At 46.8% G+C, this 23709-nt stretch overlaps 1 protein-coding gene across 1 annotated transcript in view; it reads left to right on the top strand.

Moving 5' to 3' along the window:
• The window catches only part of Rhce (Rh blood group CcEe antigens), a 37392-nt gene that overhangs the window by 8640 nt on the left and 5043 nt on the right, over positions 1 to 23709 (top strand). Inside the window, exons 2-6 of the mRNA XM_040756370.1 lie at positions 3887 to 4073; positions 8549 to 8699; positions 15536 to 15698; positions 18995 to 19161; positions 22676 to 22813. Of these exons, the coding sequence (XP_040612304.1) occupies positions 3887 to 4073; positions 8549 to 8699; positions 15536 to 15698; positions 18995 to 19161; positions 22676 to 22813 (806 nt within the window). The remainder of the gene's footprint in view (positions 1 to 3886; positions 4074 to 8548; positions 8700 to 15535; positions 15699 to 18994; positions 19162 to 22675; positions 22814 to 23709) is intronic.

The following is a 23709-nucleotide window of genomic DNA, read 5'->3' as shown; positions in this document are numbered from 1 at the left end:
TGCAGAGACATTTGGCTGATCTCCTGGGCATCTCATTACAGATGGTTGTGAGCTACCATGTGGTTGCTGGGAATTGAACTCATGACCTCCAGAAGGGCAGTCAGTGCTCTTAACCACTAAGCCATCTCTCCAGCCCTCTCCCAGGCATCTCAAAGCCCAATCAAGTTGCTGGTCAATATCAGCATCACTAGCTGTTAGCGGACATTTAGCATGGGTTCTTCTAAAGCTCAGAGAGGCTGAGTTCCAGATCAGATCACACAGCTAGAATGTGACCAGTCTCATCAAACCCTCTGCAATACACTTGCTAATTATTTTTCAAAACCAAAATCACATTAAAGTATCCCCCTCAACCTTCAACTGGAACCTCAGGGGTCACTTTTGCCTTCACCTGTCTTGGCAGCTGTCTCGTCTGCTGCGCGGCCTGTGTCCTAGAACGTGCGGAGGGTGTCGGGGATTGACAACACAGAGACTGGTTCAACGATATAAAGAAAACTTTAAGCAGGCCCCAAAAAGGTTCAAGAAAACTTCCTAAGAAAGGCTCCCACCAGAGAAGCTTCTGCTCTCTCCTCTACCCTGGCTGGTTCTGCTCTGACCCCAAAAACTGATCTGAGCGTGTCAGAAGAGGTGGTCAGTCTTTGGACAAGGTCGAGGTCAGGGTGGTTTCTGTGGGCAGGCCTTTTCCAGGAACTTATTGCCCCCGGGCATTGTATTGTTTTTAGTAAACATGTTTTTAGTAAACATTGTCTTACAGCTGCCTACTCCCAGGCCAAAGGGGAAGTGGGTCTCTGCTCAAGGTCTGGTGTTCCCACAATTCACCCCTTTTTATTTTCAAATGAGGCACTCCTGGCTTAGGTCAAGTAGGGTCACCCTCCCTTGCCCGTCTTCGGGGGACCTTGAACCCCTGTCTTAGGTGGGAGGGGTCTTCCCCACAAGTTGGCCGTCGTCGGAGACACCCCAACCTTAAATCATCTGTAACCAACCTTCATGGCTATCGGGATTGCCATGGGCTAAGTTAAGCAATACTTGGTTACGGATCTCTTGCCTCTGGAACAAGGCACGTTTGAGCTCGGCATAAAGCCAGAATGCCTACTGCCACTGTCACCATTTCCAGGACCCCCATTGACATAGCGCCTCTCCATCACCATACCCATCACCAGATCTGGGCCATAACATTCTACCAGCCTTCATCTGTTACAAGGGTAACATGCACGTGATTTACATTCTGTTACAAGGGTAACCCCCATGTGATTTACATTTACAATTTGATAAAGTTTACAATCGTTTCAAGATCTGCTCAGGAAAGCATTTAGAAAGTGCACTTGCACAGATACATTGGGCATAATCATTGATGTTACACATGTAACATTATAAAAAATATGAACAAGAGGCTTGTTGCACTATCCACAGAGCACCAATTTGTTCCTGTGGTGATGCAGTTTGTTCATTTAACGTCACTAGCCTCAGCTGAATATGCGACTTGAGCCAAAGGTCTCCTTTTTGTTGCATTAGGACAAATTGCATTTCTCCAGAAAAATACACTGGCCTAGGCGCGATTCCAGAAACAGGAACCACCAAGTCTGATATTTCAAGTGACCATGTCCTGTTCAAATACTGAAAAGAGGCTTTTGCCACTCATAGTCCATACCAATGTCCAAATGCTTTAAATGGGTCCTTTTTTCTCTGTTGGCTTCACGATGAAAACTCATGGGTCCGGAAGGTTGATGCAGCAGGTCTGTTGAGAAACTGGAAATCTCGAACCGACTGTTTTCTTTCTTTCTTGGGCTCTAGATTCGATGACATCAAGGGTCAGGAACACTGATTTAGGAGATCTCACTCAAACTGGTTTAGGTAGGCTCCCATGGTCTTAGGTCCAGTTTTTCTCTGCTCCATGCATCTCACTAAATGGTCTGACAGCTGCCAAAGCTTTATTCTTTTCCTGCAAGAAAACACAAACATGCCCTCGACCCCAAATTAGGGTCTTCTCCACTGTCTAGTGCATGGATGTCTCCATTTGGCCTGAGCAATGGTTGCTCAAGTTCCATCATGCCAGAATCTGTCTGAAGCTCACTGGCATTCACATTATAAAATTTTTAAACGAGGAGTGTATTATTTGATGAGTCATGTGGGGAATGGGGGCATTATTCCCCCTTTTTATTTTCTAAAAAAAAATTTTCTTTTTTGAACTGTTGAAGCTGGACCATAACAGTAGAAGGATTTGTCTACCCTCCTTGGTTAACTATCTAGGTAAATTGGGCTTACTACTTAGATTATTTGTAGATGCCCATTAAAAAGGACATATCCTTTGAATATTTCCCAAAAACTTCTGAAAATCACTCAAAGATTGTAAACTATACTGTATCCAAATAACTTTTGAAAATTATTTGAAGTCTGTGAGCAGTCTTTCCCAATCTAACCTGTAGAGCTCTCACTAGCTGACAAGGCCTCATTTGCATCTTAAATTTTTCTGTTAAAACATTAACATACTGGCTGGATGTTCCTTTTGGCTATATTTAAAGCAATCTAGGTAGCTTCTGAACTATTTTTGAAGGGATTTAAGTATCCTTTTAATCATATAAGCAGTTCACACTCACGCATTCACAATCACATTTCATACATACTGGTGTGGCCACACCATACATTCAGAATATATATGCATCTTTCAGTCATCCTTTTTCCCTAGGTCATGATTAGTCTGTTGCAATGAAGCTTCCTTAATTGAAATCTATGTAAAAGAACAACTCCAGCCAATCCTTGAACTAAAAGGGTTAAAAAGTCCTGTATGTTCTTTATCATTCCTCCATTTGAGCTACAGTCATGGGGTACAGCCGTACTGCTTGGGTTCTGAGGCAGGGAAGGCATTTTCTACTGGCCCATCAAGAAGTCCCTTGCAAGAACTGGGAAAGAACCAACTATTTCTCTCTCTCTCTCTCTCTTTCTCTCTCTTTCAACTTTCATCAGTGACAGTTCATACCTACAACTGGGAAGCAGAGACAGGAGGATCATTGTGAGTTTTTGTTTGTTTTGGGTTTTTGAGATAGCCCTGGCTGTCCTAGAACTCTCTCTGTAGACTAGGCTGGCCTTGAACTCAAATATGTGCCTGCCTCTGCCTCCTGAGTACTGGGATTAAAAGTATGCACCATCACTGCCTAGTGGATCTCTGTGAGTTTGAGATCAGCCTGGTCTACAGAGTGAGTTCCAGGACAGTCAGAGCTACATGAAACATCAACAACTAAACAAAAGTAAAAACAAAGAACTTTCATCACTTGCATGTGTGTGCATGAGCCTGTGGTCAGCTGTTGGGAGTTCATGTACCCTCCACTGTGTATTCACGTCAAAGTCAGGTCCCCAGGTTTGTGGGACAAGTACCTATTTCAACTGACCTATTTCACCCGCATCCCTGCTTCTTAGGAAGACGGGCTGGCTTGTGCCACAGTAACTCTGAGGCTACACCTGTCTTCTCTTCTCTATCTCACCTTGACTGCTCAGCTGCTGAGGCTGTGTGTACAACCAGGGTAGAAGCCTGCGCACAATCCCAGAGCAAATACCTTCACTGAATGCCAATGGTGGGCCGAGCAGGCACCCTGACACCGCATTTGTCCACATCAGAGTGTTTATCCCTCATAAATGTTGTCCATTTCCTGTGTGCTCCCATCTGCCTGAAGCACTTCACGAGCTTTCTCTCATCTACCCCTACCTCAGTCCTGTGTGCTCAGTAGTCATGGCCCCACTACTCAGATGAGAAAGTTGAGGCCCAAAGCAGAGAGGCAATTCTGCTTTGACCAAGTTCCTGTAAATGCTCTCAGCTGTGCCTTCCAGTGGCCATTCTGTCCAAGTCTCACCCGTTCTTGCTTTGTCTTCACCCACTCCTCTCCTTTCCTTTTCACAGTCATCCCGGATTTGACCCTTATGGCAGCCCTGGGCTTCGGTTTCCTTTCCTCGTCTTTTCGGAGACACAGCTGGAGCAGTGTGGCCTTCAACCTCTTTGTGTTGACCCTCGGGGTGCAGTGGTCAATCTTGCTGGACCGTTTCCTGAACCACAGCTTCATACAGGAAGTGACCATGAGTCTGTCGAGGTAACTGAAAACAGCTGGGTTGTTTTGGGTGCTTAGAATGCAGACAGAGAAGGTTCTAGAAGACCAGGGCGTCTCTCATTCTAGCTCTGACATCCATCACAAAATACTTGGGACATACTTTTTTTTTTTTTTTTTGGTTTTTTTCGAGACAGGGTTTCTTTGTGGCTTTGGAGGCTGTCCTGGAACTCACTCTGTAGACCAGGCTGGCCTCGAACTCACAGAGATCCAGCTGCCTCTGCCTCCCAAGGGCTGGGATTAAAGGCGTGCGCCACCAGCGCCCGGCGGGACATACTTTTTCTAGAAGATTTTCATTATTTACACAAAAATCTAATTTAATTGGACCCTACTGGGCGTTCCAACTCTGTGGTACCCAGGCATCTGGTGTTATAGCCCTCCCCGGATTCTCCCTGTTTTGCTTTTAATGCATCTGATTGTGTGACAGCCCTGGCTTCCATGCCCAGCCTACAATGAGAAAACAAAAGGAGGAGGAAGAAGAGGCAGAGGGGGAGAGGAGAGAGGAGGGGGAGACCAGGAAGTCAAGGAGAGGAGGGAGGAAGGAAGGAAGAGGACTCAGCTGAGATGCCAGTAGACAGGAAACAGTCACACCTTTATTTTCTTTAAACCAACACCAATCCGTGCAGATGTATTTAAATGAGATGGTACAAACTGGCACAGCTAGCCTGTACACACTCTGTGTTAACTGGGATGATGTTTATACAGGGAAAATCAGATTGATATGTGACCGGTGATTAATAAAGATGAGATGACTAACAGATGATTGATAGATACAGATTAGTCAGGGCTCTCAGAGGAACAGAGCCAATAGGATGAATATGTGTATATTATATATATGTATACACACATATATGTATATTTTTAAAATATTGAATTAGCTTACATTAAAATCATAACAGCTGCGCGGTGGTGGTGCACACCTTTAATACCAGCACTAGGGAGGTAGAGGCAGGTGATCTCTGGGTTTGAGGCCAGCCTGGTCTACAGAGTGAGTTCCAGGATAGTCAGGGCTACACAGAGAAACCCTGTCTTTAAAAGAACAACGATAACAATAACGTGTCCCACCCTGAGAGGCAGAGAAGATGGTAGTTACTTGATCCTTGAGACAGGGTGCCCCAGACGTTGGTGTAGTCCCATAGTGTCTGTCACATGCCAGTGGTGGACAGCCCGGTCCTAGCTCAGTCCTAGAGAGCGGCTGGTCCACAGTGGAAGTCTGGAAATGCTGGTTCTTCCATCAGCAAAGGAATCAGCAGTAGCAGGGTGGACCTCCTCTGTGGCAGGAGGGAGGGATGGGCAGGCAAGAGCGAACGAGCTTCCTAGCTTCCTCCTGCGGTGGCCCTTTTGTCTGGGTTAGCAGCAGCATCTTCCCACTTCAACTAGCAATTAAGAAAATGCCCCTCAGGCCAATCTGATGGAGACAATTCCTCAATAAGGGTCCCCTCTTGCCGGGCGGTGGCGCACGCCTTTAATCCCAGCACTCGGGAGGCAGAGGCAGGCGGATCTCTGTGAGTTCGAGGCCGGTCTGGACCGATAGCCTCCAAAACAATACAGAGAAACCCTGTCTCGTAAAAACCAAAAAAAAAAAAAAAAAAAAAAAAGGGTCCCCTCTTACAAGGTGATTCTAAACTAGCCACCACAGATAGTAGACAGACAGATAATTCATGTGGGACTCTACACTAAAGGGGAACTAAATACTTGATAGAATGAACTAGGTTATATTTTCCTCGAGAATGTTTTGTTGGCTGGATCGATTTCCAAGCTCATATACAGGTAAGGAAATAAAGGCTTAGAGAGGGTAAGACACGTGGCTGGGGTCATGCAGCTGGGGTCATAAGATTTTAACTTCCTTCCAGCTTCCCCACACACTGGAGAGCCGTCATGATGTTAAATGGTCCATTCCTTTTCTTTTTCTTTTCTTTTCTTTTCTTTTTTTTTTTTTATTTTTGAGACAGGGTTTCCCTGTGGCTTTGGAGGCTGTCGTGGAACTCGCTCGGTAGATCAGGCTGGTCTCGAACTCACAGTGATCCGCCTGCCTCTGCCTCCCGAGTGCTGGGTCCATTCCTTTTCAAATGCAGTTGAGTTAGCAGAGTGCTTGCCTAACGTGCATGAAGCCCTGGGTTTATTCCCAAAACTGCAAAAATAAAAAAAAAAATAAAACAAAACAAAACAAAGAAACTAACTAACAAAAAACCTGGATATTATGACACACTCAGTAATCCCAGTGCTTTGGAAGAGGAGGTAGGAAGCAGGACGATCAGGAGTTTTCAAGGTCACCCTCAGCTACACGGTGAGTCTGAGGCCAGCCTGGGCTAGGACACAACCCATGTTTAAAAATGACTTTTTTAAAGGCTTAGAGCTCCTGCCTGTGGGGATTGCATACCCCTTGGGTTGTGTCGAAGGACACCCTGGGGTTCTCACAGTGGCAGTCACCGCTAGGGCTTCACACAGATATTAGCCCTTGGCACACAAACAGGTCACACAGATATTAGCCTTTGGCACACAAACAAACCAGAGCAGGGCATTTCAGGACTGCTCCCTGTGATGTCCACAGGGACCTGTTGTCCTCCCTGCTACCCAGTTACCATTCTACCAAAAGCCGTTTGGATCCTCCCAGCTGAGGCACCGACTTTGCAGGGTTGAACAGTGGCACCCAACTGCCTGTCAGGCCGGGCTGGACCAGTGGGCTTTGCCTGCCCTGCTCCTTGAATTAGGGACAGAGACCACCCCCTCTCCTGATGGCCTGACTCAAACATGGGCTACTTGGCTTGGTACCAAATGGGTCCCTGCCTTCGGAATCCCTCCCACAGTAAGAACTTGGTAAATGTTCACTGGGATAAAAATGAAAACATAAGGGCCCTTCAGTGAGTAATGTCCAGCTCTCCACACACCTGGTGTTGGGGGTCAGACTAGGGCCTTTGCAAATGCTAGGCAAGCGCTCTGCGCCTGAGCCCCAGCCCCAACCATTGGTGATTTTTTTTTTCTGCTACTTAGGCTCATGTAACATGGACAGGTCCCAAATTCACTATGTAGCTGAGGATGGCCTTGAACTTCTGATCCTCCTGCCTCAACCTTCTGAGTGCTGAGATTACAGGTGTGCACTATCACACCTGATTTATGTGGTAGTGGGGATCAGACTCGGGGCTTTGTGCCAATTTATCCACACACCAGGTTCCAGGGATGTACTTTTAAAAAAAATGTATTTATTAGCTGGGTGGTGGCGGCACAGGCCTTTAATTCCAGCTCTCGGGAGGCAGAGGCAGGCAGATCATTGTGAGTTCGAGGCCAGCCTAGACTACAAAGGGAGTTCCAGTACTGGCACCATAGCTACTGGGAAACCCTGTCTTGAAAAACAAAAACAAAAAACAAAAGAGCATTTTTCTCTACCTGACTCCCCACACTGAGCCTGCACATTTGTCCAGGAGAGGAAGGGTTTGACAGTCTTCATAATGCCAGTCTCTATTCATGAATCCCCTTACATGCCTGCCTGTCTTTGCCTTAGATAGATACACGTATCCAAAGACTTCCTTCTAACCCCTGCCCAAGTTCAGGGAAACACATATGGTCGTTCCTAATCCCATGCTTTATGGGATTAAGTAGCTGCTTGGGTGGTAGAGCTGGGATGGGAAACCAGGTTTATTCTACTTTCAAGCTGCCAAACCCAGGCTCCACCTCCAGGAGAGAAATTAGGACGGTGGCGGGCCAGGCCAGCAGGTACAGAGCGCCCTCTATGGAGCGTCTGAGAGTGGGCTTGGGGTGGAATTCAGACAGCCATGTCCCTGGGGAAGAAGCAGCCACTTTGAATCACAGTGACATTTGTAGCAGAGGCTCTGAGCCTGTGGGCCTCCCTGTGCCATGGGTGTATGCAAAGAGAACTCAGACCACAGGTGTCGTCCAGGTGAGGGATAGAGCAGGTCCCCATTCTGTTGCAGCAGCCCTCCTGTGGGGGGACCTGATGAATGAGAGGTGCTCTTCCTTACTGGGTCTGTCTCTGTCTCTGTCTCTGTCTCTGTCTCTGTCTCTGTCTCTCTCTCTCTTTCTGTCTCTCCTCCCCCCCAGCATCCAGACAGGTACCATGAGCATCTCTCTCTCTCTCCCCTCTCTCCCCCAGCATCCAGACAGGTACCATGAGCATCTCTGTCTCTCTCCTCCCCTCCAACATCCAGACAGGTACCATGAGCATCTCTCTCTGTCTCTCCTCTCTCCCCCAGCATCCAGACAGGTACCATGAGCATCTCTCTCTCTCTCTCCTCCCCTCCAACATCCAGACAGGTACCATGAGCATCTCTCTCTCTCTCTCCTCTCTCCCCCAGCATCCAGACAGGTACCATGAACATCTCTCTCTCTCTCCTCTCTCCCCCAGCATCCAGACAGGTACCATGAGCATCTCTCTCTCTTACCTCTCTCCCCCAGCATCCAGACAGGTACCATGAGCATCTCTCTCTCTCTCCTCTCTCCCCCAGCATCCAGACAGGTACCATGAGCACAGTGCCTGTTCTCATCTCAGCAGTTGCTGTCCTTGGGAAGGCCAACTTGGTTCAGCTGGCTGTGATGGTGCTGATGGAGGCATCGGCCTTTGGAGTCACCAGGCTTGTTATCAAGAACACCTTCCATGTGAGTCCCAGGGGTGCCAGGGGGCTTTGGAGAAGGTAGGGAGACAGGACACTGATGCTCCTTGACGAGGTTTTACAGTTTTAAAAATAAAGATAGGCTCCAAGTGGAGCTGAAAGTCATTAGACGCCTCTGAATGTTAAACACAGCAAGTGAAGGCCTCAAGTGTCCCAAGATTATTATGGTATTCGCACATAAGATGGATTCCCAGAGTGTGTTAGTCAGGGTTCTCTAGAGAAACAGAACTGAATATATACAAAAAATCAAAACAAAAAAAAAAGAAAAGAAAGAGAGAAAAAAAGAAGAAAAGCAAAAGGAAAATTACTCACAGACGTAACTAGCCTCGAGTCTGGAGAGACAGCTGCCCTTCAAGAGGACCTGTTTCAGTTCCCAGCACCCACATGGCAGCTCCTAACTGCCTGTAATTCCAGTTTCAGGGGACCCAACAACTTCACATAGACATACATGCAGGCAAAACATGAAAGCACATGAAACAAAAATAACGAAATCATAAAAAAAGAAGTACCTAGGTTTTAGTTAATTCTAGATGTAGTCAACAACCAAGAGTAGTCAGAGCACAGAGCTGCCAAGGCAGTGGTCAACAAGTTCATATTGAATGTCTTATTTTATTTTTTTTTTGTTTTAGTTTTTTGAGACAGGGTTTCTCTGTATAACAGCTCTGGCTGTCCTAGAACTCACTCTGTAGATCAGGCTGGCCTAGAACTCCCAGAGTGCTAGGATTAAAGGCATGAGCCACCACTGCCCAGTCCTAGTGACTTCTTTTAGAGCAGCCATTGTGTTCATTACGATGTAGCATAACTTTCTCATCAGGGGAGAGTGTTGAAAGTCTGGGTTTGAAGCCAGCTTTAATGGTGCCAGTCCTAATGTCTCTCCCGGTTCCTCTGCCCTAACTCTGACTGCTGTGATCCTGACTGATGATATGGCTGGCTTTTCTCACATCTGAGAATATAAAGCCAATGCCTAGAGAGGGGAAGGAACTACTCCAAACCACATAGTTTCACAGCAGCATGGCCACATGGGTACCAGAGTCTCTTCCTGTATCAGGAGGAGAACCCTGGACTTCATGTCAGACTGGGGTGTGCACCCCAGCACTCCCCCCATCACTATAACTTCTTGGAGCCTCAGGCTCTTCAGCTGTCCCAGGAGGGTGATGCTACTACCTCAGAGGTCTGGGGAGTAAGTATATTAATTCACTGATATGACAGAGATCTTCAAGATGAGAGAAGTGTGGTGGGCTGCAGAGAGGGCTCCTTGGGTAAGGGTGATGCTGCCCAGCATGAGGATCTGAGTTCAAATTCCTAGCACTCCTGCAAAATCTAGGTGCAGTTGAGTATGTGCCCCCCACCACATCACACACCAAACTGCAAAGAGAGAGGGTCTTAGCGATGGTTTCTGTTGCTGTGATAAATACCACGACCGAAGCAACTTGGGGGAGCAAGGGTTTATTCTAGGGTTTTTGTTTGTGTGTTTGGGTTTTTCGAGACAGGGTTTCTCTGTAGCTTTGGAGCCTGTCCTGGAACTCACTCTGTAGACCAGGCTGGCCCCTATTCACATCTCCCTCCCATGGTCCCTTTAGACTGTCTTGACTTCTCCAGTTGCTCCATGCTGTATACATGCATCTGAAATTTTGAATATAGGAACAAAAAACAGTACACCACAGTTCTTGCCAATGATTCAAAGATATAAAATAAAGCAAAAGGGAGTAGGGAATGCTACAGAATTCTATTGATGACCTTTGAACTTTTATTGACTACCCAGGGCATTGAGATTTCCTACATCAAAACAGACTGGTGTGACATTATTGTTATTTGTTGCTCAAATCCACAATTCTGTATTCATTTAATTAGCATGCTTTTGTCTGGGTAGTAGCATAGTATTAAAATGAGACAGTAACATAAAAATTATATATCAAAGGGGCTGGAAGGATGGCTCAGAGGTTAAGAGCACTGGCTGTTCTTCCAGAGGTCCTGAGTTCATTTCCCAGGAACCACATGGTGGTTCACAACCATCTGTAATGAGATCTGGTGCCCTCTTCTGGCCTGCAGGCATACATGCAGACAGAACACTGTCTACATAATAAATAAACCTTTAAAAAATTATCTATCAAATAAAAAATTAGTTCTGAAAGACTCTCCTTTAAGAGAGCTGACATTGGAGCCGGGCGTTGGTGGCGCACGCCTTTAATCCCAGCACTCTGGAGGCAGAGGCAGGTGGATCCTGTGAGTTCGAGGCCAGCCTGGTCTACAGAGTGAGTTCCAGGACAGCCTCCAAAGCTACAGAGAAACCCTGTCTCGAAAAACCAAAAAAAAAAAAAAAAAAAAAAAAAAGAGAGCTGACATTGGAAATGTACATTTTAAATCCCCACAAGGGCTGGAGAGATGGTTCAGAGGTTAAGATCACTGACTGCTCTTCCAGGGGTCCTGAGTTCAATTCCCAGCAACCACATGGTGGCTCACAACCATCTGTAATGAGATCTGGTGCCCTGTTCTGACCTGGAGGCAGAACACTGTATACATAATAAATAAATCTTAAAAAAAAATCCCCACAAAATATGTATGCACTTTGGCCATCCATGTTGGTGGTTCAGTTGAGTCCAAGGGATCAGAAGTAATATCTACTTAGAAGAATTAATAGGAAGAATTAATAGGAACAAGAAGTGTGCTCACTAAGGAAGGGTGCTGTCTCAGCCATCGGTCAAGAAAACGCACAGGCCAGTCTGGTGGGGGCGTTTCCTCAACTGAGGCTTCCTCCTGTCAGATGACTCCAGCTTGTGTCAAGCTGATAAAAGGCTAGCCAGGAGGGGAGGGGAGGGAGGAAGAGAGAGAGAGAGAGAGAGGGAGAGGGAGGGAGGGAGAGAATGTTAGTGATTTCTTTGAGGTGAAAGACATTTGTTCACTGTTTTCGTCTCCTCAGAATAAGTTCATACAAAAACCTTGTCGCCGGGCGTTGGTGGCGCACGCTTTTAATCCCAGCACTCGGGAGGCAGAGGCAGGTGGATCTCTGTGAGTTCAAGGTCAGCCTGGTCTACAGAGAGAGTGCCAGGACAGTCTCCAAAACAATACAAAGAAACCCTGTCTTGAAAAACAAAACCCAAAAAACAAACAAGCAAATAAAAACCTTGTCTAGAGAGAGGAGGGTGAGATGGGGAGGGTGAGGATCAGCAGGGAAATGGAGCAGATATTGGGGTACAGAATGAGGGCAAGGGAAACTTTGCTTAAGATGGGTGATGCTATATAAAATAAATAAAAAAGTGTTATTCAAAGTAAAAAAAAAACATGGGCGATGCTGCCATATCAGTTAGACTAATCTGGAAAAACAGCTAAGACAGAAAGATGAACTCAAAGTGTCATATCTCTGAAGCAGAGAAGGAAAGGATTTGTTTAGTGCTTTCACAGTGGGGAGAGCTGGAGGGGTGGGGGCGGGGAGACAGGATGGTCTGCCAGCTCTGGGGTGGGGCCCACCCACAATGGCAGAGGGAGGACGCTTGCTTGGATGTCCTCAGGGGGACACAAGGTCAGGTCAGCTGCAGGGTGGGGTGGGAGGATGGGGAGCGGTGACCATCCGCAGTGACAAGAGCAGGCAGTGAGGTGGCAGGTCACCTTCCCTGGCCCTAGGGGGTCTGTGGTCAGTGCTCAGACCATGTGCCGCCTCTCTAGGACATGTGCAGAAGAAGGAGAGTGTTGGGGTACTCCCAGGAGAGGATGCAGGGTCCAAGAGCAATGACAGGTGGGGCTATTTGCAGAGCCAAGAGCAGAACAGGGAGCCAAAGCCATAGAAGGAAGGGGCGCCCTTCAGCTTGGGTCCAGCCTCAGCTCACTGATGGTTTATTAGGCAGAATTATGGGACTTTAGTAGACTCTCCAAGTCCAGAAAGTGCAGTTAGACGCCAAAAGTGACGAGAAATGGACAGGAAAGCCCTCCGAGGCCGCAGATGCCCAGATCATTTGGGTACACTCCTCCCAGAACAGTAACTTTCCCTTTCCTGAAGAATGGGGTCCATCTGTCCCGCTCTTTCCACTGTTGCTAGGTCCCAGGTCCTGTACAAGCAACACTCTTCTCCCTCAGTTTCAGTTCAAGAGAGGAGGGACAGAGCCTGTGTTATGGTAGCCTTGGGTCCAGCCAGCTGCCACTAGCAAAACATAATCTTCACGATAAAATGAAGTCATCAAGACAGGGTAAGGCCAGATGAGACAAACACCTGTAATCCCAGAACTGAGAAGGTATAAGCAGAAATTTTTCAGTCCCAGCAGCCGCTTCCCAAATAACCTACTCAGAGACTTAATATTAATTATAAATGCTTGGCCAATAGCTCAAACTTATTACTAACTAGCTCTTACTTTTTTTTTTTTTTTTTGGTATTTCGAGACAGGGTTTTCTGTGGCTTTGGCACACACCTTTAATCTCAGCACTCGGGAAGCAGAGGCAGGTGGATCTCTGTAAATTCGAGGTCAGCCTGTTCTACAGAGCTAGTTCCAGGACAGCCTCCAAAGCCACAGAGAAACCCTGTTTAGAAAAACCAAAAAAAAAAAAAAAAGAATAAGAATAAGAATAAGAATACTTTTTTGTTTGTTTGTTTTGGAGACAGGGTTTCATTTTGTAGACTATGCTTCTGAGAACTCACAGAGATCCACCCACCTCTGCCTCCTGAGTGCTGAGATCCAAGTCGTGCACCACCACCACGCAGTCACCTGATTTATTCTTTTTTGGGGGGGGGGGTTTCGAGACAGGGTTTCTCTGTGGCTTTGGAGGCTGTCCTGGAACTAGCTCTTGTAGACCAGGCTCTGATTTATTCTTGAGTAATGTCTGTAACCTTCTTTTTTTATATTTAGATTTTATTTATTTGTTTTATTTATTATGTATACAGTGTTCTGCCTGCATACCAGAAGAGGGCACCAGATCTCATTATAGATGGTTGTGAGCCACCATGTGGTTGCTCGGAATTGAACTCAGGACCTCTGGAAGAACAGCCAGTGCTCTTAACTACTGAGCCATCTCTCCAGCACCATGTAACCTTCTCTTTTTGCTTACTTTATTTTTTCAAAGATTTTATTAGGTACACAGTGTTCTGCCTGCATGTATGCTTTCAGGCCAGAAGAGGGCACAGACCTCATTATAAATGGTTGTGAGCTACCATGTGGTTGCTGGGAATTGAACTCAGGACCTTAGGAAGAGCAGCCAGAGCTCTTAACATCTGAGCCCTTTTGTTTACTTTTTTTTTTTTTCTTAGTGCCTCACTCTGAAAGAACAAATGTTCTTAGCTGCTGGGCTGTCTTTCCAGCCCCAACGTTCTTGTTTGTTTGCTTCTTTGTTTATTTATTTACCTATTTAGTTTTGGGGGCAGGGTTTCACTTTGTAGCTCTGGCTGTCCTGGAACTCATTATGTAGATCAGCCTGGCCTTGAATTCACAGCCATCCACTTGCCTCTGTCTCCTGAGTGCTGGGATTAAAGACATGTGCCCCAGTTTAGATGATGTTGGGGATTGAACCCAGGGCTTTGTGCTTGGGTTCAGCTGAATGGACTATGTATGAACTCCAATCTTAGATGTATCTGAGACAGGGTCTTTGTCCTGTAGCCCAGGTTGGCCCTGAACTCACAGCATCCTCTTGAGTACAGGCATGTCCTCTTTCTGGTCCTTAGGAAGAAGCAGTACAGGCTTGCATCTTTATGCATGGGTAAGGGTGCTTTAGCCTCATCCACCCATTTGAGAAGTACTTACCAAGTACCTATTATGTACCAGGCACTCTTGTGACCATGGGGAAGCACAAGTTCAGGGAAACCTGCTGCGGAAGAAACAGTTACCAATAAAAAAATGAAGTGAGTAAAAGATGTGTCATGATAGATAGGGACAAACTCAATAGGGAATCATAAAACAAAGGAGGGTGAGGCAGAGATGTGAGGGGCTGGATAAGACAGCAGGCAGAGAGGTAGGAAAGTATCATCAGGCAAATCGTGAGGCCAGCCCTGGAGGGTGTCTGGCAACAGCGGCCAGCCCCAGCAGGGTGTGTGGTAGATTGCATCTGTCCAGAGGCCTCTGTGTCTCTTGCTTCACACGTCTTGCCCCTTGGTGATAATAGGAAGCAGACAGATGTGTACCCTACTCCCCACCTAGGGCACACCACTTCCTCCCTGCCCATCCCCCTCTGCCCAGGGAAACAGCACTTAAGCTGTTGAACTACCTGAGGTGAGAGAGGGCTGGAGGTGTGCCGACTGGGAGAGGGTGTGGAGGGAAGAGGGTTGGGTGGGAGAAAGAGCAGACCTCACAGAGTCAGGCAAAGGACAGTCAGTCACTCTGAGTGAGATGGAAGCCACTGGATGATTCTGAGCTGGGAAGCGGCGGGGTCTGCAGCTGTTTAGAGAATAGTCAATAGGGACAAGGCTGGGAACCGGAAGTTCAGCTGGGAGGTTATTGCAGAAATCTGGGGTGTCTGTGAAGGTGGCTTTGGCCAAGGTAGCATCAGTGGGGAGTGGGTAAAGAGCCGATCAGTTCTGAGTGTTTGGGGAGACCCTGAAGACAGCCTTTACCCTAAATCCATTAAGAATGAGGCCTAGGGCTTATTAAATTTGCTATGCATGAGGCATGATTAGCATGAACCTGGCTGTGGTGAGTTATAAGACAGGCCGTGTCATCCATCATCACTCTGTCACTCCAGGTCTACCCGTGCGTGGTGGGCTTCTCCAAGGGGAGGGCAGCTGACTGGCCTGCATAAGCTCTGAACACCAGGTCAGAGTTCAAGTCAAACCTTCCGCAGGAAGCGCAGCAAGGCTGACCTCTTTACACAGGCCCGGGACACTCACCAAGCCGCCGTGTTCCATTGCAGGTGGACGGCCACATCTTCACCATGTACGGGCACGTGTTTGGGGCCTATTTTGGGCTGCTTGTGGCCTGGTGCCTCTCCAGGTCTTTGCCCAGGGGACTGGATGAAGAAGCCCAGACAGAGAAGGTTCAGATGGCTACAAGCTCCAGTCTGTTTGCTATGCTAGGTAAGGACAAAAGGGCAGGGTAGTCTCCAGTCTGAACAGAGTTGAGAACACATCCTGCTGAGAAATCTCTCCTTGGCCTATGACCTGAGAATACTGGTTCCTTCCATAAAGGCCCTTTAGGTTTTTGTTTGTTTGTTTGGTTTGGCTTGTTTTTTTTTCTTAAAAGATTTGCTTATTTATCACATATACAGTGTTCTGTCTACACGCCAGAAGAGAGCACCAGATTGAATTGTAGATGGTTATGAGCCACCATGTGGTTGCTGGGAATTGAACTCAGGGCCCCTGGAAGAGCAGTCAGTGCTCTTAACCTCTGAGCCATCTCTCCAGCCCTCGTGGGGATTTAAAATGTACATTTCCAATGTCAGCTCTCTCTCTTTTTTTTTTTTTTTTTTTTTTTGGTTTTTCGAGACAGGGTTTCTCTGTAGCTTTGGAGGCTGTCCTGGAACTCACTCTATAGACTGGGCTGGCCTCGAACTCACAGATATCTGCCTGCTTCTGCCTCTTGAGTGCGAAGATTAAAGGTGTGTACCACAGGCTGGAGAGATGGCTCTGTGGTTAAGAACACTAGTTGGTCTTCCAGAGGTCAGTCCTGAGTTCAATTTCCAGCTACCACATGATGGCTCACAACCATCTGTAGTGAGATCTGGTGCAGTCTTCTGACCTGCAGGCATACATGCAGACAGAACATTGTACCTAATAAATAAATTAAAGCCGGGCGTTGGTGGCGCACGCCTTTAATCCCAGCACTCCGGAGGCAGAGGCAGGCGGATCTCTGTGAGTTCGAGACCAGCCTGGACTACCAAGTGAGTTCCAGGACAGCCTCCAAAGCCACAGAGAAACCCTGTCTCGGAAAAAAAAAAAAAAAACAAAAAAACAAAATAAATTAAAAGAAAAAAAAAAGGCATGGGCCACTACTGCCCAACAAGGCCCCTTGTTTCTAGTAATGTTGTTGAGTTTATGTAGCTCTCTATACAGTTTTTATATTATAACACATTATGTTATTATATATAAACTGTAGTTATGTTACATATATGAACCATGTTATTATATATACACTATATATTCTATATCAACTATGAAACATATATATATATATATATACACATATATATATACATCATAGGGGCCGGGCATTGGTGGCGCATGCCTTTAATCTCAGCACTCGGGAGGCATAGGCAGGCGGATCTCAGGCGGATCTCTGTGAGTTTGAGGCCAGCCTGGTCTACAGAGTGAGTTCCAGGACAGCCTCCAAAGCCACAGAGAAACCTTGTCTTGAAAAACCAAAAAATAAATAAATAAATAAATAAATAAACATCATAGGTTTATATAGAATATCCTTGAGTTTATGTAGCTTTAGATTAAGCCTTTCCTTTTAGGGACCTCTCTTCAATAATATTCGGTGGAGACTTGGGTGTGGTAGTCACCCCTGGACCTCAGCCTTTGGAAAGCAGAGACAGGAAGACTGAAAGTTCAGAGAGGGCCGGGCAGTGTGGCGCATGCCTTTAATCCCAGCACTCGGGAGGCAGAGGCAGGTGGATCGCTGTGAGTTCGAGGCCAGGCTGGAACGACAGCCTCCAAAACAATACAGAGAAACCCTGTCTCGTAAAACCAAAAAAAAAAAAAAAAAGTATGCACCACTACTGCCTGACCTATTCTCTATATTTTTAAAAAGTATAATCTTTTAAAAAATATTTCGTATGGGGCTGGAGAGATGGCTTAGAGGTTAAGCGCACTGACTGCTCTTCCAGAGGTCCTGAGTTCAATTCCCAGCAACCACATGGTGGCTCACAAAGATCTACAAACCAATCCGGTGCCCTCTTCCGGCATGTAGGCAGAACACTGTACATGTAATAAATGAATCTTAAAAAAATTTAAAAAAATATTTCGTATGAGTGTTTCACCTGCATGTATGTGTGTGTACATTTGTAAGCCTGATGCCTGCAGAGGTCAGAAGAGGGCACAGGACCATCAGAACCAGGGTTAAAGGAGGCTGTGAGCCACCATATGGGTGCAGGGTCCCCTGCAAGAGCCATCAGTGCTCTAACCACTGAGCCACCTCTCCAGCTCCTCCCTCTGTTTCCTTATTTTAATTCTTGCTCTTACTCACAATGTTTACCTGCCCATAGGCTTCCTTTCTGTAAGAGACAAAAATATTGCATAAACTCACTTAAAGTCTAATGTAGGGGCTAGAGAGATGACTCAGTGGTTGGGAGCACTGAATACTCTTCCAGAGGACCTGGGTTCAATTCCCAGCAACCATGTGGCCCAGCTTGTGGTGCACACCTTTAATCCCAGCATTCAGGAGGCAGAGGCAGGCAGATCTCTGTGAGTTCAAAGTCAACCTGGTCTACAGAGTGAGTTCCAGGACAGCCAGGGCTACACAGAGAAACCCTGTCTCAAAAAATTTTTCTTTTAGTTTTGTGTATGACTATTTCACCCGCATACATGTATGTGTGCTATGTGCATGCTTTGGATTCCCTAGAACTGGGGTTACAGATGGCTGTGAGCCACCATCGGTTCTGGGAAGGAAACCCAGGTCCTCTGCAAGAGCAGCCGGTACTCTTAACCACTGAGCCATCTCTCCAGCCTCTGCCTTGCATTTTAAAAGGAAGTGTTTGATCGCTGAAGAGTGGAGTGAGGCCTAGCATTACATTCAATGCTCTGGGCATTAAATTCCTTGTCGGAAAATGTGTGTCTGTCTCCCACCAACCTGAGACTTCAGAGGGGAGAGGTGACTGATGGGGGATGTCCTTCTGTTATACTGTGAATAAATGTTTCCCTTATTGGTTGATGAATAAATGCTGATTGGTCATTAAGTAGCCAGGCAGGGGGTATAGGCAGGTCTACCAGACTAGGAGAATGCTGGGAAGAGAAATGCAGAGAGTCACCAGAGAGAGAGAGAGAGAGAGAGAGAGAGAGAGAGAGAGAGAGAGAGAGAGAGAGAGAGAGAGAGAGAGAGAGAGAGAGAGGCCATGTAGCTGCTGAGGGAGGAAGGGGCCAGGCATCACTGGCAAGCCAAGACAAAGTGGAGATATATAGATTAATAGAAATGGGTTAATAAATAAGAAGCCTGAGCCATTGGCCAGCTTATAATTAATATAGCCTCTGTGTGTTTATTTGGGACTAAACAGCTGTGGGATCAGGTGGAACAGAACCCCATCTTCAGGTGACTATTTAGTCACCCAGGGAAGGTGACCAGACTCACTTGCTAGCTTCAGACTGTTCCTCTGCTGTCCTTGAAGATGGTGATTTCAGAAATGAGCATGATCCTGGCTAACCCTTGCTCTGCCCTCCAGGAACCCTCCTCTTGTGGATATTCTGGCCAAGTTTCAACTCTGTCCTGGTGGAGGTGCCAAACGACAAGAGGAAGGCTGTGCTCAACACCTACTATGCCCTTGCAGTCAGTGCGGTGACAGCCACCTCCATGTCAGCCCTGAGTCACCCCCAGGGAAAGATCAACATGGTGAGGAGGAGGCTACCTCTTGGGCAGCATGTGTGTCTGTGCCTAACATACATGTTGACAGCTCCCACAAGCCAGGCTCTGGATGTGACATGTGTATCTGTGCTAACACATATGTTGACAGCTCCCACACAGGGCCAGGCTCTGGATGTGACAAGTGTCTCTGTGCCTAACATACATGCTGATAGCTCCCACAGAGCCAGACTCTGGATGTAACATGTGTATCTGTGCTAACACATATATTGACAGCTCCCACACAGGGGCAGGCTCTGGATGTAACATGTGTCTCTATGCCTAACATACATGTTTACAGATCTCCCACAGGGCCAGGCTCTGGATGTGACATGTGTCTCTGTGCCTAACACACACATGTTGACAGCTCTCCCACATGGCCGGGCTGGGGCTGGGGGTAGGGGCGATCCTGTGATGGGCCCTTCCTTCCTTGTCTGTCATTTGGGAACATCAGGATACTGGTGACTGGACAGGCTGTCTGGGGGCTGGTGCGTGTATGTGTGTGTATCTGCATGGTCACATGTGTGTGTTTAAATCAATGTTACTGTCACACAGACCCGGCTGTAGACCCCGTTTCCACTAGTTGTTGAAGCCAACAAACCACAAGCAGGAGTCAGCAGAACAAACTGGAATAAAATTAGCCAGCCTCTCTTCTTCCTTCAAGAAATTTTGCCAGACAGCAGTAGTGGCTCACGCCTCTAATCCCAGTTTTCGGAAGGCAGAGGCAGTCAGATCTCTGTGAGTTTGAGGCAAGACTGATCTACAAATTGAGTTCTAAGACAGCCTAATATACTTGCGGACAGCTCCCGCAGAGCCAAGCTCTGGATATGACATGTGTATCTGTACTACACAGGAAAAAAAATCTCAAAAGAAAAACAAGAACAAAAGAAGAAAGAAGTTTTAAGAATGCAATGAACACAATAAGAAGTTTTCTGCTTTGTTTTTTAAAGTCCCACTGGTTAGTTCAAACCATATCAGTACTTTGAGCCTTAACAATGCAGGAAGGCCGCAGAGATGGGCCAACCGTTAAGAGCACTTGTTCTTGCAAAGGATCCAGGTTCAGATCCAAGCACCCACATGTTGGCTCACAACCATCCAGAATTCCAATTCCAGGGAATCCAACGCCCTCTTCTGACTTCCTTGGGCACCAGGCACACATGTGGAACACATACATCCATGCATGCAGGCAAAACACTCATACATGTAAAATAAATACATCTTTTGAGAGAGAGAGAATTCAGGGGCTGGGGACAGAGCTCAGTTGGTAGAGTGCTTACCCAGCATGCCTGAGGCCCTGAATTCAAACCCCAGCACTGAGCATAGTAGTTAGTACCTGACTGTGATCCCAGGACTCAGGGGGTAAAAATAGGAGGAACGGGAGTTCTAAACTATCCTTGGCTATCGAGGGTTTGTTTTTGTTTTTAGAGACATTTTTTTTTCTGTGAAACAGCCCTGGCTGTCCTGGAACTCGCTCTGTAGACCAGGCTGGCCTCAAACTCACAGAAATCCCTTTGCCTCTGCTTCCTGAGTGCTGAGATTAAAGGCCTGTGCCACCACCGCCTGGTCTATATATCTAGTTTGAGGCCATCCTGGACTATATAAGACTCTGCTTAAAAGAAAAGAAAAGGAAGAAAAGGCAGGTGATATTCGAACAGTACTCTGTGAATGGGTGCTGGCACAGATACAGTGGGGACGTTTTGTGGAGAGGGATGGGTGAGAGTGACAAGCCAGGCTCAGCCCGCAGAGGCACTGGGAAGAGCTGGCAGATGGGGTAGAGTGGAGTGGGCTGTGTGTGGGGGAAGCTGTCCACAGGTGACAGGCCCCCAGCACATTTAGTCACTAGGGGAGGTTGGTGTACCCACAAGTGAACTTGTTGGTGACAGGAAGTCTAGGAGTAAATAAGGCAGAGTTGCTTAGGAAGACAAAGAGGCAGGTGTCAGGTGAAAGCCCAGAGCTCTGAGGCCTGGAATGGAGGGGTTAGAGAAGACAGGCTTCTCTGGGTCTAGCGGGAGGGACAGCAGAGTAGATATCTGACCCAGGAGCCAGAAACGGCATATTGGAGCCCACTGTGGTCATACAGGTGCCTAAGCAGCAAGTAGCTTTCATTAATGAACATGTGACAGTGGCTTCTGAGATCTGTGCCGGACCCTGGTCTAAGGTCTGACTCAGTGCCTACAGGAACTCTGGAATGAAGGCTGACGGTGGCTCAGCGGCTAACAGCCCAACATGATCCCCAGGTCCCATATGGTGGGAGGAGAGAACAGACTTCCAAAAGTTGTCTTGGGTGAATACATGTTCACACTGACACCTACACTAAATAAATGAAAACAAAACAAGAAAACCTCTAGGGCTGGAGAGATGGCTTAGGGGTCAAGAGCCGGCACTGCTCTCAGAGAGGAACTGGGTGGCTCACAAATGCCCAAAACTCCAGCTCTAGGCCCTCTAGTGCCCTCTTCTGGCACTGCAGGTACTGCACCCACAGGCACAATTCCCTCCCCCAGCTTCATTAAAAAAAAAGAAATTAAACCGGGTGTTGGGGGCACACACCTTTAATCCCATCACTCGGGAGGCAGAGGCAGGCGGATCTCTGTGAGTTCGAGGCCAGCCTGGTCCACAGAGCGAGTTCCAGGACAGCCTCCAAAACAATACAGAGAAACCCTGTCTTGGAAAAACCAAAAACAAACAAACAAACAAACAAAAAACCCAAAAAAGCAAAAAAAAAAAAAAACAGAAAACAAAAAACAAAAAAGAAATTAAGTGCCGCACACTTTAAATACCAGCACTTGAGGGGCAGAGGCAGGTGGATCTCTGAGTTTGAGGCCAATCTGGTTTACAGAGTGAGTTCCAGAACAGCCAAGGCTATACAGAGAAACCTTACCTTAGAAAACCAAAAATAAATAAATAAATCAAAAAATAAAACTTAAAAAATAAAGACAGGATCTTGGGGCTGGAGAGATGGCTCAGAAGTTAGGAACGCTGGCTCCTTTTCCAGAGGCTCTGGGTTTGGTTCCAAGCACTGATATGATAGCTCCATTACCAGAGGATCTGATGTCCTCTTCTAGACTCCACCAGCAGCAGACATGCATGTACTGCACAGATGTGTATGCAGTAAAACACTCACACAGAAATATAAAAATAAACACATCTTTTTAAAGTTAAAAAAAAAAGACAGGATCCTACCCCATGGCCTAGGCTGGTCTTGACCACAAGATAGCTCTGTCCTAGCCTCGTGAGTGCTGGGATTATAGCTCGAACTCTTTTAAGTGCTCAAGGGTGTGTTAGTAAGGGGTGGCCAGGATGCCGGGTCAGAAGGCTCCTCCCTGAGCCCCAGGGAACCTGTGGATGAACGGCGCCTCGTGCCAATGGACAGGAAGGAATGGCTTCAGGACCTGTGAGCCTGGAAGGTCATTAGGAGGCCGCTCATGGCCGATGTGCTGACAGGCTGTGGGCAAGAGTGTGCCCGCCCTGAGCCTCGCTTCACCCACCCACAGCTGTTTCTTTGCAGGTTCACCTCCACAATGCAGTGCTGGCAGGAGGCGTGGCGGTGGGCGCCCCATGTCTCCTGATTACTTCTCCTTGGGTTGCCATGGTGCTGGGCCTCACAGCTGGGTTGATCTCCATTGGGGGAGCCAAGTGTCTGCCGGTAAGGAACTGGACAACTACTGTCTTAGGGTTTCTATTGCTGTGAAGAGACACCATGACCACTGGAGCATGATCCTGACTGGTCTTAGCAATAAAAACCCAGAGTCAGATATCAGGTAAAAGCTGAAAGATCAGAGAAGCAGAGAAGCCACAAGTCACCTCTTACCTCTCTGAATCCTCAGAACAAAAGGGCTGAGATCCTGCCTCATCACTTCCTGTCTCTTCTCTGTACAGATCTCCAGACCTATATTTCCTACCTTTTCCCCCTTTTTGTGTAAATAAAAAGTGAAGGTTATAACTACCATAGAAAAACTATACAATAAGTACAATAACGATATACAATTATATACAGGCAATAATTACATTAACAGTGTCTAGTCCATTTGTATTTGACAAATTCAGAGAAAATACTCCATTATCTATCCTGTCTTGGTGAGTCCAAAGTCTTGTGTAATTCACTTTCTATCTTAACTTGTATTACCAACTCAAAACAATCCTTTGATGTCTGTCAGCCTTATAGACTTTACACCTCTTTGTGAATTTCTTTTCTGAATTAGTTAACAAGGAAAATTGTAACTATCTAGTCTTCAACTCCCTCAGAGGCTTGAGAAGGAAATAATATCACTTGAGTAAGCAGGAAGTACAAGCAAATAACTTCCAAAAGTTGTGAGAAATGACAGAAACATCTGGCTATTAGACAGTCACCCAAGGTTCCTCTGCAGTGTTGGGGCATCCATCTTCAGCCTACAGGTCTAGCATACCTGACAGGTTTTTCTGTGAAGCAGGATATTCTGAAAGGCTGTCCTACCTTGTCTTGGCAAAGTTTGGCAGTGGCTAACTTTTGCCCCAAAGAAAGTAAACTCCATGTGAAGTTTCTTTGATGCCCATCATCTCCTC

Source organism: Mesocricetus auratus, unplaced genomic scaffold (genome assembly GCF_017639785.1).
Source record: "Mesocricetus auratus isolate SY011 unplaced genomic scaffold, BCM_Maur_2.0 Super-Scaffold_100014, whole genome shotgun sequence".
Lineage (NCBI taxonomy): Eukaryota > Metazoa > Chordata > Mammalia > Rodentia > Cricetidae > Mesocricetus > Mesocricetus auratus.
The sequence above is the reverse complement of the archived record's forward strand: the minus strand, read 5'-3'. Positions and strand labels throughout refer to the sequence as shown.